Raw genomic sequence first — 13,667 nt, 5'->3', positions numbered from 1 at the left:
TTAAGATCACATGAACAAAAAAGTGACTGTGTATTTAATGGGATGAAAATGCTTGTGAAACCAATTAATTTGTGTTGTGTGAAATTAAAAGAACATTTGTTTAAATGACTTCACAGCAAATAAAAAATGAAGCTTAACAGTACCTGGACCTTAAAGGCTGAAGACAGTGATGGCCGTCTCAAAACAGCTAAAGTCTTGCCGCCCACAGAATAAAAGAAGTCCTCCTCATACACAGTATTAAAGACTTGAACAGAGAATGTAGAGCTCACTGTGGTCTAGAATAAAGGAAAACTTGAATATGCTGTTTCTTCATGTTTTAATGAAGCTATATTATGAAGTAAAAGTGTTCCCCTTGAACTCTGAGCATCCCTGGTTATTTGACAATAGTTTATTTTCACTATTTACTTCCAGTTCACACGCTCCCTCCTCACGTGGTTTGATACTGACCAGTATGAAGTCCTTCTGAAGTTTGCCTCTTTACTGGGACTCTGTAAACTTCATACACGCCCCTGTGCGTGCTAAACTGTGGATATCATCTGCATGCTTACTTTGACGAATGGGCAGCTACTGCGGGAGTGTGGTCTCATAATCTCTGCAAAATTATTACTGGGGGGGGGCTGGTAGGGGTGGGGGTTGCCTTTGGGGTGGGGGGGGGGGTGTTGGAGCGGGTCCCATGAATCGGGGATGGCGCTGTGTACAGTGGAGACAAGTTAGCAGCCAAAGTTTGCAGAGCAGGCAGGAAAGTTCTCCGGAGAGGGGAGCGTGATCCCAGCAACTTCTGTCATATTACCTCCGGATCTCCAGTGCAAACATGCGGACTTCAGACGTCAGTTAACCGGGACTTTGTGCTGTTTCGTTGATGTTTGGATGAATTTCTCCCTGCCTCTGAAAGGTAGCAGTTAACGCTTCGCTGTGTTCGCTGCACGCTGCCGTTTCAATGGACTATCTTATCATTCAGTGAGTAACTACAATTGGTTGTGTGATTTCCTGACCTGCAGATAAATGTAGACCACAAGCATGACCTAACTTATGCCATGTAGTCTAGCCTTGGGTGTGTAAAAACAATGAACTCCTCCCGTGACAAGGAGCTGGCACCCTTATCTCGGAAACACCGACTCATGGCTGCAGCTATGCCCGGTGAGGACAGCCCTCTGCCCGGTAACACTTCCAGGACTGATCGGAACGGACTGGGGGGACTGGTTCACTGTTTCATATGTGGAAGTGGAGTCACACCAGGAAAGGAGTTAAGGTTGCAAGTGACATATCAAAAAGAGAGGCTCCCGTTCTTCCCGTTTCTACAGAATCAGGAGCCAGCACCGGGCGCGTGCGAAGTGAGCCCGGATGGACACACGCTGGTGTGCGCCGTGTGCCACTGCTTCCTGACGGAGCAGTGGAACTCCTTTGAGCGGAGCAGGACGCCCATTGAGAAGCGCATGTACTGGTTGAAACGACCTTATCAGTGCGACTCTCGGCGGGTCCCACAGGAGTGGAATATCTCCTATGATCTGGAGAGGAGGATCAGCGTGAGCAGCCAGAACTACGACGGAGGCGCAGAGTCTGATTTCTCATCTTTTTCAGAAAACGAGTCAGACCAGGAGATGGATTTAATCGACAGAGCCGGTGTGGGCAGAGACAAGTTTCTGAAATCATCAAACAAATCGCCAAGAGACAGTAGTGTCAGGAAAAACAATGTCATCAGTGTTAAAAACAGCCCGGATACGCAGCGGGCAATCCGCTACCCGGTGGGTGTTTATGTGCCGCAGGGATCACCAAAAGCGGAGAGTATCCTGCCTGCCAGGCGCGGGGCTAAAATTATGAATAATGTGTGTCAATCATCAGAATCCCTGGCAAAGTCTCAGGAGAGATTCCCTCCGCGGTGCTATGACAGCCCTCTGTCTGACACACCTGTGCAAGACAACGGGGTCATTATGCGCAACAGGCGCTGGCTGGAGGAGGGGAATGTCAGACATGCGGAGCAGCGTCACATTCAGCGTGCTGCCGACAGCAGCTGTGCCTCATCCAGACATCCATCCCTGCTGCACCGAGGGAGAGCCGACCCCAACACTGCACTGTCATCTTCTGGCAATAAACGCAACATAGCAGCTCCCAGAGAGGCTCACTGTGACAACTCTGATGAGGACGAGATTAACATTACTAGTGATGATGACACGTGTGACAGCAAAGCAGCTCCAACAGCTCAACTTAGACCTGCAAGAGACCTTTCAGCAAGAAAGAGCACCCACATAGTGCACACCAGCCCAGAGGAGTGTGTGTGCTTCATCTGCGGCTCTGAGCTCAGACATGATGGCAGGTTTAAAGTCAGTGTTCAGAAACAGGAGAGGGCACAGGGTGAGCCTTTCTTTCCCTTCCTGTGGCTTCACTCCCCTCCCCCTGGGGCGATGCCCATCAGTCCTGCAGGTACCACCCTGGTGTGTGGCAGCTGCCATGCCTCCCTCATGCAGCAGTGGCAGAGCTTCCAACTGGCGGATGTGCCCGTCCTTCAGCGTCTGTATGTCGTCCCTCTTAACCAGGGTGCTGCTCCTCTCCATCCTTCCCAAGAGGGGAAACCCCCACAGCCAATGGAGGGCATCCCTGACCCCAAGGCCTCCCGTGATGCTTGCTACCTCTGTGGTCAGGAGTGTGCAGGAGATATGAGGATAGCCTATGCACAGGCTGGTGTTGGAAAATCCCGTGGTGCGATGTATTTTCCCTTCATCAACATGCTGCCGTGCCCCCCTAACGCCAAAGCAGTGAGGAACGGCTGTGTGCACTGCTGCCCACAGTGCCATCGTATCCTGGAGGAGATCTGGAGCGCATACCGACTCAGCCTAAGTGAGGACCTCATCACCTCTGTCAGCTCCTTCCTGGTCAGGTACCATGCTGCAATGGTAGCTGAGGGGCCTGGATCTTCAAATTCCCAGGCTGGTGTTCCCTCTCGCACTAACAGCTCTGTGTCGGTGTGTTACCTGTGTGGAGCTGAGCTGTGTGCAGGTGGAGAGTACCAGCTGCATGTGAACCCACCTGGTCGCTGTGGGGAGAGGGAGCCTTTCTTCCCCTTCCTCACAGTGCATCCCCCTGCTCCTGGTGCAAAGCCCGTTGATGCCACAGGCCTAGTGTCAGCATGTAACCTCTGCTACCATGACCTACACACCCAGTGGGCCCAATATGAAAGCAAAGGCTTAGGTCGCTCCACTCCTTCAACCCCTAGTGTATCCGGTCCAAACCCCCCTCAGCCTCCCAGCTCTCCCTGGGCCCGACAGTACAGCTGCGAGGCTTTTGTGTGCTTCTTCTGCAGGCAGGAGCAGCGCAGGTTAGGCAGGCTGAGTGCTGTTACTGTGGCCAGGCTGCCCGTGTTCCTGTATGCACCTCGGAGTGCACGCACGCTCCTGGTGGATGATGGGAGAAGACTGGTGATAGGATCATGTGTGGAATGTAAAGCTTTGGTGCAGGTGGGACAGAGCATGCAGCAGGACAGAGACCGGCTGGGGCAAGGAGCATCAGACAGGGAGCGGAAAGAATCAGAGCCTCTTTCGCCCAAATCTAGACACAAGGTAAGACCGAGCAGGAATGACTCAGACATCCATGAGCTTCTTGAAAATGGAAATCCTCTACTCCAACATTCCCACAATCTGTTTGCCCTGATTTGACCTCTGAGCCACATGACAAGGAATGATTGTGTTATTGTGCAAAGGGGATAAAGAAACACAGCTGAGTGATAATTGTAAAGCACATGGTGCTTTCATTCTTTTACTGTTGTCTTACTTAAGTTTATGGTTCCTGAAACTTTCCTTATGGTGGGGTTGTGTTTGTATAATGTGTGTTTGTGGGTGTGTGTGTATCTGGATACGGGGAAGCTCAGTTGTGGGGGTCTGCACAGCTGGGATGAACAATGATGAGACAAACATTTTCATCAAACCCTCCTTCTCTAAACACCAGAGGACAATTATGTGGATTTGAAGGCCGAGGCCAGCTTTGTGTTTGTTGTGTGCATGTGGGTGTGTGAGTGTGTTTATTTGAGCAAGCTTGAGTGAGTGCGTCTCACACAGTGCTGCTCAACAGTTTGTTTTGGTTTGGCCAAGTTGAGAAGTGTTTGCAAGGAAGTTAGATTAAAGCAAGTCGTGATGCATTGAAGTTTTAACATGAATCCTTAAAAAATGCAGCATCAAAGGCCAATTTGACCTCATTTTCTACAGAAACAGCCATGTCAGTGTGTCTCCATATCATGCCTCAAATTTAGCTCAGGCCACAAGAGTGAGAAATTCATGTCAGTCCATCATCTCTCAAATGTTAACTTCCTTTGGGCACAAGACAAAGACGGAGAATAAATCACTAACAGTGATGAAACAATGACTTGATCATATAAAAATATATGCTTAGAAAGTTACATGCTCTGCAGCCTGGAATCTCATCATCAGCCACCATCTATCATTGCCTGATAGCTGCTTTATACTAGTGGTTCTCAACCTGTGGGATCAGGACCCAAAAGTGGATCACAAGGCTCCAAGGGGGTCTGGAGCAAATGTGGCAGAAATTCTATGAAAAGAAGCCCTAGGTGGACATACAGTAAATTCACACAAGGTATGGCTGTTAGATAATGAGACACACTGATTGAACAAATCATTCCAAATGATAAATGACTCTTTAAAAAATGATAGCAGGAATGGTCTCCATTGATAAAAAGACAGTTTGGAAAATTTTGCATGAAAATCTGAACATGACAAAATTGTTTGTCAAAGTTATTCCAAAACTTCTGACTCCTGATCAAAAGGAAAAATGTAAGCAAATTTGTGGAGACATTTTGGAACAAACTGAAGGAAACCCACATTTTTTAGAAGGAGTGATTATATTTGATGAAAATTTAGGTCTTCCAATTTGATCCTGAGACAAAACGGCAGTCAGAGAATTGGAAACCACCACTGTGGAAGAAAGCACCACAAAGAAAGTCCAAAGGTGATGTTGATTGATTTCTTTGACATTATGGGTATTACTTTGGAGGAGTGTTTTCCAAAAAGGTGAATCAACACTCTTACAAGTCCAAACAAAGAGAACACAACTGTAAAAAAATAGTTTTTTGGCAGTTTTGGCAGTTTCTGGCCCAAAAAAAATCACAGTGCTTGATCACCCTCCCTATTCACCTGATCTAGCACTGTGTGGCTTTTTCCTTTCTCTTGAGATCAGATCCGTGCTCAGAGGAACATGTTTTGAGTCTGTGCCAGAGGTTTAGAAAAGAACCACAGAGGTTCTGAGACATCTGTCTGAAGAAGGCTTATTGAACTGCCTTGATCAGTGGAACGCCTGAATGCAGCACTGCATTGATGCAGAAGAGGAGTATATTGGAAGGAGGATATCTAGCTGATTCTTTTAGGCAAAAGAAGTCACCAAACTAAAACACAAGCGACAATGCTGGCTCAGTTGGAGTCTTGTACTAAAAGAAGTATTTAAGACAAATATTGGCATTGGCTAAACTGTTATTTTCTTGAAAACACTGGTATCAGTATGGGCCCTAATATCTCAACTGGTGCATCCCAAGTAAAAATGTAACTAGATACTAGTGGTGGGAGTATCGATACTGAAGTATCGATATATCGATATTTACCAAGTACTCTTTTGGTATCGATCCCTTCAGCAAAGTATCGATACCAAATGAGTATTATAAAATACATCTCACCACTGCTTCTCCGCTGAGTGCCTCCCTACCTCTCTCTCTTCCAGACTGTTTTGGCTTTACTGCCAGTCACGTGAATTTGGAGACCAATCAAACATGCCTTATCTGCTTGTCCGTGTCACATGGCCTAAGGACTAATCAGACATGTCGATCCTGCTGTACCATGTGACTTTGAGAACCAATCATTAACAGATTTCTGCAACTCCACTCGCTAGCATATGAATTCATTCTATAGTCTGTGATGTGAACCTGGCTGTCTTTTTCACTCAGTGTGGCCCCTAAGTAAATTTCAAAATTGTAAGAAAACATAAAAAAAATACTGAGAACACATGCCAATACCATAAAATGTATAAAGACCAAGTTACATTTTTGTTTCAAATTAGTGGGTATGGATGGCTAATATAGCCCTTCTATCTGAATTTTAAAAAAGAAAAGGAATTGGTTGTATTGTGAATATTTTAATTCTACATACAAGTTTGTGCTTTAATTCTAGTTTTTTTTTTACCTGCTTAAATATCTTAATTTAATTGAATTTTCCCCTAAATGAATTTCTGAATGACCTGCATACGCCTTTTTAACTGCCTGAAATGTGTAACTTTTGAAAGTTTGCAAGTCCAATATTTTATTCTTTCTTCAAAAGTATCAGTATTGGTATCAGTATTGATAAAATTACATCAAAAAGTATCGGTATCGTATCAAATTAAAAATCATTGGTATTGCCCATCTCTACTAGATACCTATAACAGCTCTAGACACTCAGCATTGGGTAATCTTTTGGTTTGATTACTGATTTTGTACAATGTAGACAGTGTGCAGGAATTTTGCCTGCATTTTTGATGGATTTGTTTCTCTTTGAAAACTTAAAACAGATGGCCTTTTCATAATGTTTCAGTCCTTTGTGATTCTACTGATTATGGAAATTAGAAAAAACTTAATTTCACTTTATTGTAACACATGTTTTTGAGAGGTATTGAAGTCTCAAAATTTTGACAATTTTACTGTAAACAAATGTAGGGAAAATCAAGGCAGGCGATGTGCTGATAAAGAGCTAAGGAGCAATTAGACAGGCAGTTGGCTCTGTGAGCAGCTCTGTCATGCAAACAGATAGTGACTGTCCGTTCATGCAGGACACATGAACAACATCTGTGGATGCCATTCACACTCAGCAAACACAGTATGCTGCACACTCACAACCAGCTGTCTTTAGAGGTCCTTCTAACTTTCTACTTAAAAGACTTCTTTGGAGAAGAGCTGCACTGATTAATCAATTAACTGGAACAAAATTAATCACCAAATATTTTAATTAGCTGTTCTGGTGATTAATCTCCAAGCCAGAAAGTAAACCATTTTATGATTTCAGCCTGTTAAGTGAGACTTCTTGTCATGTTTGTGATGGATTTTGGGGTTTTGAGCTGTTGATCAGACAAAAGAAGAAACTGAAGACGTCAGTTTTTGGTTCCAGAAAATGGTAATGAGGAATTGTCACATATTTTTGACAGCAGATTTCCAGACACAAGTGTCTATAAATTGTCTGCCCGCTTGCATCACATGAGCTCATAGTAATCATAGTTTGGAGACACTTCTGATACACAGTTTAATTATGGGACCAGCTTTTCTGCCTGCCAGTGTTTGGAAGTCATAAGACCAGTAGGATGAGTTGGGTGTCACAGCAGGCCGGGTTTCGGGTGATCATTTTGGGCTTGGAGGTGTCGCAGGTGTCAGTGCCAGATTTGGCCTGAGCGAACTGATGACCTCATGGCTGAGAAAGTGCCAGTGTGTGTTTCAGCAGGGAAGGGGAGGTGAGAAAAGAGCAGCGGGGGAACAGGTGCCTTGTCCTCTTGTATCATGCTATTTGCTTGAGTGTCAGTCATTGCTGGGGTTTGGACTGTCAGGGGGGAGTGCCCATCTGGCTCAGGGCTATACAGAGATAATCACATGGTGTTTATTGCACTCTCTACTTCCTTCAGTGCTCTCAAACTCAGACCTTCTGAACAATGACAGTTTGACTAAGGATTTTAAGAATAGAGTTGTTTATCAAGGCCAGAGTGGGATCTTATTTTTAAGTCTTTATACAACTCACCTTGGTGTAAACATTATTGTTCGTGTATCCTGTGAAATGTGAAAGGCTGTCTGAGTTCACTACTTGGTAAGAATTTGAATCAGTCCATGAAATGAGATCTGCTACAGGACACTCTAGTAGCTGTTAAATGTAACAGTCAAACACTCACACAGAAACAGGAGTGCTGTATGGTCTTCATGTTTAAGTTCTGCTGCTGTGCGTTTATTGAACATGACTTGTGGCGAGTGTGTAAGTGTGGAGGACCAGCTGGAGTGGTGCAGAAGTGCTGCAGGTCAACAGATCTTTCACTGGCACTCACAGTAAAATCTCATGACCTCACACATGTATTACGTCTTTTTGAAAAAAATAGGCATTTTGATCAAATATAAGATCTGGAATACTTTCTAAAAGCAACACACTATGAAGCACGAATAAAGCATTAGTAAGTGGCCTCCTGGTGGCCATCTTCCAGGCCTGCATCAGGCCCATGCCCCATCTCTCCTGGTATCATCCCAGCTGCCCCCTCCCTCCCATGATGCATGTGGTCACCCCTGTTGTCTGGACCAGCCCATCAGGTCCTGGGCACCCAGTACGTAATGAGCTTGATCAGGCAGCTGACCCTTCCTATACTCGCTCTTCTGAGAATGTCAGCATTAGACACAAGGTCTTGCCAACGATACCAAAAGATGTGCAGAAGAGAAGTTGTCACAAAGGAGTCCAGCTGGTGCTTCTGGCCATCAGTCAACATCCAAACCTCACAAGAGTATAGTAGGACTGGGGGGGACCAAGGACCAAAAGCCTCTGAATTGCTATAATAATCTTGCTATAATAATTCATACATATAATTAAGTCATATGTAAACGGTGAGTGTTAAAGTTCTATAAAAAACACTCAAAAGTTAGTATAGAGGTACAGTGAGGACTATGCTAAGGCTTACACATGTGACTGTGGCTCTGCAGGTAGAGTCAGCCATCAGTCAGAAGGTTCAATCCCCAGCTTCATCAGGCACATGTTGTTGTGTTCTTGGGAGACACTTAACTTCAATTTGCTCCCACCACTTCATCAGGGATGTGCGTACAGATTCACTGGACTGGGATTAGCTATTGCTGATCGCCAGTTCTCCATAGCAACCTCTGCCATCAGCGTGTGAATGTGGAGTGAATGGGTGTGAATGGATAGGTGTGACCTCTGGTATAAAAGAACACAGAGTAGTTAGGAGACTAGAATAGTGCTGTACAAGCACAAGTACATTTGAAAATGTACTAATGCATCAATAAAGTATTCATATGCGAGTTTATAAATGACAAATACATTCATTAGTGCTGCTTTTAGAATGAGTTCAGCTTAAGTAAAGCTTTACTGATGTTATAATTGTGTAGTTTTTATAAAAGGCTTCCAAAAGTCTATATCTAAACATTGGTTGATGATGAGAAACCTCTTTGCATGGTGGCCTAGTTTATTTGATTAGTTCATTTTTAAAACATTTTCTGATTTTCAGACGTTTTCACCAGCCAGATTGCTGTCATACTTTGTATTTGAAGATAAATTGCTCCATTCTGCAGGAGAAGTGAGGGATGGATGCATTGAGGAAAACATTTCATTAATCTTTCCTCCCATGACTCTGTGCTTAAAAACACATTTTCAGTTGAAAATTGAACTTTCAAGTGTCTTTGATAAATCTGAGATTGTATTCACTTGTTTACGACATTTTAGAATGATAGAAGTGTTCACAAGAAAATATGCAAGAATCAACCTAAGAGATGTTAAAATGCTGTAAGGTAAACATATGACATCCAAGTTAAATGTTCACAACACACATACAGAATGTTTACAATTGAAGCCTACAGCTAAACACAAAGACTTTTTCTCACTCTTATATTTACAGGCTGTGTATTTATTGCTGCATGAATGTTTTTCCTTGTACGGTGGTCTTCTGGGTGGAGTTTGGAGTCGCTGTGTCTGTGTGTTGTAGTTTATTAAAGGATGCTCATGATTATGCTTTCCATGTTGATATGCTACCCTCTCTATGTGTGTGCATGTTTGCATATTGTGTTTTCATGCCATGTTGGGTGTGGCTGCAATTGATCGACCGTGTTCTCACTGCACGGCCCATATCCTGTGAAGCTGGTATTTGCTGTCACAGGAAAAACATGCAGGCTTCTTGACAGTGTTGCCAAGGAAGATTTATAGTGTACTGAAAGAAGGAGTGAGGGCAAAATCACACATCAAAACTGCATGTGAAGTTGAAAAAGGGAGAGAAAAATTATGTCAAGTGACTTATTGGAAGAAGAAGAGGAAGAGAAAAGCAGAGTGGGAGGCTGAGAGAGGGTGAGGGGGTTAATGGGATTTAAATTGCAGCCAGAGGAAAACAGAAGAAATACGCAGTTCTGTCCTCATCAGTTCATCAGAGATGGAAACATTGCAGCACGCTGGCCAGAGAGGGGATTCTGTTAAAACAGTGTTAATTTGAGGAATCGGAGGTAAAGTTGCCTGAACATATGGTGAGAGCTTTTCCTATGCGTGCCTGTGTGTGAGTGTGTCGTCCAAACCACTCATATTGCATCTATCCTGTAGAGTTCCTGCAGCTGTGCTCCTCTCCTCTCCCAGCAGTGCACTCTGACAGACAGCCTTGCGTTTCAGGGGAATCCTCTGGTATTCGAGGAGCTTAATTTCAAAGCTGCTGGAGGTGGGTTTTGATTTAGCACTCAAAGCTTTAATCACTCTCTTCCCGCTAACATCCCTCAGTGCTGCATTCTTGCCCATATCTGAATAAAGAGATCAGATCCTGTGTGGAGCAGATGAGATGGAGGGGATCCAGTGTCACTTTTTTATGTCTCAATCCTGCAAAGACCTTACAACATACAAGCAATCCCCTGTGGTAGTTTGAAGTTCAACATAACATCCTAAACTTGGCCTGCAGTATGCTTAGAGTCCTGACTGGTGTTTGACACTGCAGCCCTGACCCATTAAACTCTCTCTAATGCCACGGATGGTGTTTGAACCAGCTGGAGCACCATTCAGTACATCCAGAATACAATCCTTAGGTTTTCCTACAGTCAGTTCCTTTCAAAGATAGCATGCAGTACATGTAGCCATGCTGTTCTTACAGAACTTAATATAGAACTCCAAATGGGCGTCAATTCATGCCTATTAGAGTTACTGACAAAGTGCACAAACTAAGAAATCTCTCCCTCTTGTCCCTCTGGACATCAGATTATGTTTCTTGAACCTGAATGTCATGCAGACTTGATCGACAAGCAAGTAACTGTAACTGATAAAAAAGTCTTCGGCTTATTTGTTTCTGTAGTTTTGGGAACGTAAGTCAGTTTATTAAGTTAGCCTGAAAAATAGCTTTGATATCACAGTCATCAACAGTGCAGGGTCAATGCAGGGTTGTTGGGTTTTTTTTGTCCATTTACTGCAGCGATAACTCTTATGTGTGCAGTGGGGGATGCGGAAAACTTTAGGATATTGTGGCCCTCAGCTAGATTATTATTACGCTGCTTGTTCCTTAAGACAAACTAAACCATGGAACCATGCTTTATGGCCTTTAATACTGTCTTTTTGAAACCCTTCAAATAAATAGATACATCTGTTTCTTTCAGTTGAATGCATTAGGATTATCTTAGCGACAGTTTAGCTTCAAGGCTATCTCACTCCCAGTTGTAAGTCCCGGACCTGGGGTGTCTTGTGCATGTTAGTACACTGACTCGTATACCGGTGCTAAGAAATATGTCCATTACTGCTTGAAATATGGATATTGGTATCACCAAGTACATGTGTTGGTGCACCAGTCTGATACTGTTTTGTCAAACTATATATATGATAAATGTAAGTTTATTCAACCAGAAACCATTTCCTCTTTGCTGCTGGAGACTGCTGCATGCTACCATTTTTAGGACAGTGAAGAAAAACCAAACTAATGACCCACTGCAGCAGCAAAGGTTGGAGGCAGCATGACATTCATTTTTCTCTGCATGTGTTTGTTAAAATCCCTTCCAGATTGGAATTATTTTGTATAACAAGAAGTGGCACAGGTTTATTAAAAGTTGAATAACTTTTGAACCATAAAACATAGCCTCTCCCCCTTTCCCCCCTTGAATCTAGCTGCTGCGCTGTTCCAGTGTTGCTATCCATGGCCTTGCAGACTTTATGGAAGTTTTTCTAGTGGGCCTGGATTCTTCTTGACTTTTCTGGGACTTTAAAGATTAAATTCACACCTGTAAATCTGGCACTGAATGTCTTTTTATCCATTTTGAATCAATCAATCTCACAGCCATATTGTTGCTTTGTGAGGGACTGTTAACCAGTGGCAGGCTGTTCGGTCATCATGCCATGCTTAAACACATAGATGATTTCGGAGATGGACTGAATAGCACATCATGGAGAGAAAGTGAGAGAGAGGCTGTGATGTTGCCCTCTGTTTCATGGTTATTTTAATATTTAGCAGTAAAACTCACAATAATTAGCAGGAACAACAACTCTTAAGTGTCACAGAGAGGCTGCACATTATGATTCTAATTACTGAGCCATGGTCTGAGTTCACAGTAGGGCTAAAATAATGTGCCACTTTTCCACAGCATAGTTGGTTCAGAAAGTTTACTCTAGCATTGGATCAGTACTCATTGGCTGATACCCAGCATCATAACATATATTTTAATTTTAAAACTCCCTGGCACAGGACTGTGTGAGGAGGCAGTAGAGAGCCAAAAAGAGGAGAAGAGATTGATAGAGTCGAGCCATGTCAGACATTTCCTGACATCCTGTGTTGGTGCACAAAGGAATGCCATTGAGAGCAAAAAGTGAATGATGGTGTAGTTGCTCACTGAGGTTTTACTGTGAGAGAATTTCTATTTTCACTCAGCAAAAGGCGCCCATGTTTTTAGGAGAAGCGAGAGGGTTTGCGGAAGTAGTTTTAGGTGTAGCCCTCCAAGCTAGTTTGTTACTGACAGATGAGCGTACACTGACCTTTTAACCCTGCAGAGCCAAGCGCACAAGGGATATCGATACGGGCTCAGCGCGCAGGGACGGGGTCAGCAAAGGTTACATGTCACAGTGGAAGGACGGGACCTACCGCTATTTGGGATTCTGACACACCTGTTTAACTTTTTGACTACCACCCCCCTTCCCCCACACATACACCATGTTTTAATATATTAATCAAGTTTCTTAAGGCATGGTCTTGTTTTACTGTAAAAAAGTTGAGCGAGGTTACACAGACATTTAACTTGAGGTGAATTAATTAAGTTAGTAACTCAGTGGATAACTTCACTCAAGGTGCTGAAGTGTCTAACATAAAGAAAATCAACTATTAACCACCAAAAACATGAGCAAAGGAATCCCAGCAGTGATCACTGCACAACAGATGGCATCTTAACTCATCTAAAACACATCTGAACACACAAGGCATGATGGGAAAACTAGGCGGTGTGCACTGCTTGGATCGACTGTAGGAATTAGTACAATTCTTCTCATAAGCTAGATCTGAGTTTAAAGTTTATTCTGCCTTCTTCATATTTATTTTTTAATGAAATGTACATCAGTGTCTTGATGAGCCAGATAACAAAGCTCTCAGTTTTTATTTGCACCATCTGACCTTTTAATGTCAATCATAGTCTGACACCAACAAAGTGGCACCTAAAGTCTGATAATACTTAAAGACAGCTTTTTCTCAAACGTGTCATTAAACCCCCCGAGGGTTAAACCCCTACTCACCCACAGTTCAACCACACAGGTGTTTTCAAGGTCTTCCTCTGTTTAGACCGTCTCTCATGACTGTGCTGACAAGAACAGTCTGTGATTGATGGACATCTTCCAGACTTTCCTGTCAGCTTACCTAACAGGTACACTGTTAGGACTTACACTTTAGTGTGATGCCTGTAAGTGTAGAGGGTGTTGACCTCTGCATACCTTTTAGGTAAGAAAGTATCTAATCAGAGGATA

At 43.5% G+C, this 13,667-nt stretch overlaps 1 protein-coding gene across 2 annotated transcripts in view; it reads left to right on the top strand.

The window, feature by feature from the left end:
- The first annotated feature begins 685 nt into the window (after positions 1–685).
- gse1b (Gse1 coiled-coil protein b) overlaps positions 686–13,667 on the top strand; it is a 299,516-nt gene continuing 286,534 nt past the window's right edge. For both annotated transcript variants that reach the window (XM_041783169.1, XM_041783160.1), the window contains exon 1: positions 686–3,551. In XM_041783169.1, the coding sequence (XP_041639103.1) occupies positions 1,065–3,551 (2,487 nt within the window). In that variant the 5' untranslated portion in view covers positions 686–1,064. The remainder of the gene's footprint in view (positions 3,552–13,667) is intronic.

Source organism: Cheilinus undulatus, linkage group 1, assembly GCF_018320785.1.
Source record: "Cheilinus undulatus linkage group 1, ASM1832078v1, whole genome shotgun sequence".
Lineage (NCBI taxonomy): Eukaryota > Metazoa > Chordata > Actinopteri > Labriformes > Labridae > Cheilinus > Cheilinus undulatus.
The sequence above is the reverse complement of the archived record's forward strand: the minus strand, read 5'-3'. Positions and strand labels throughout refer to the sequence as shown.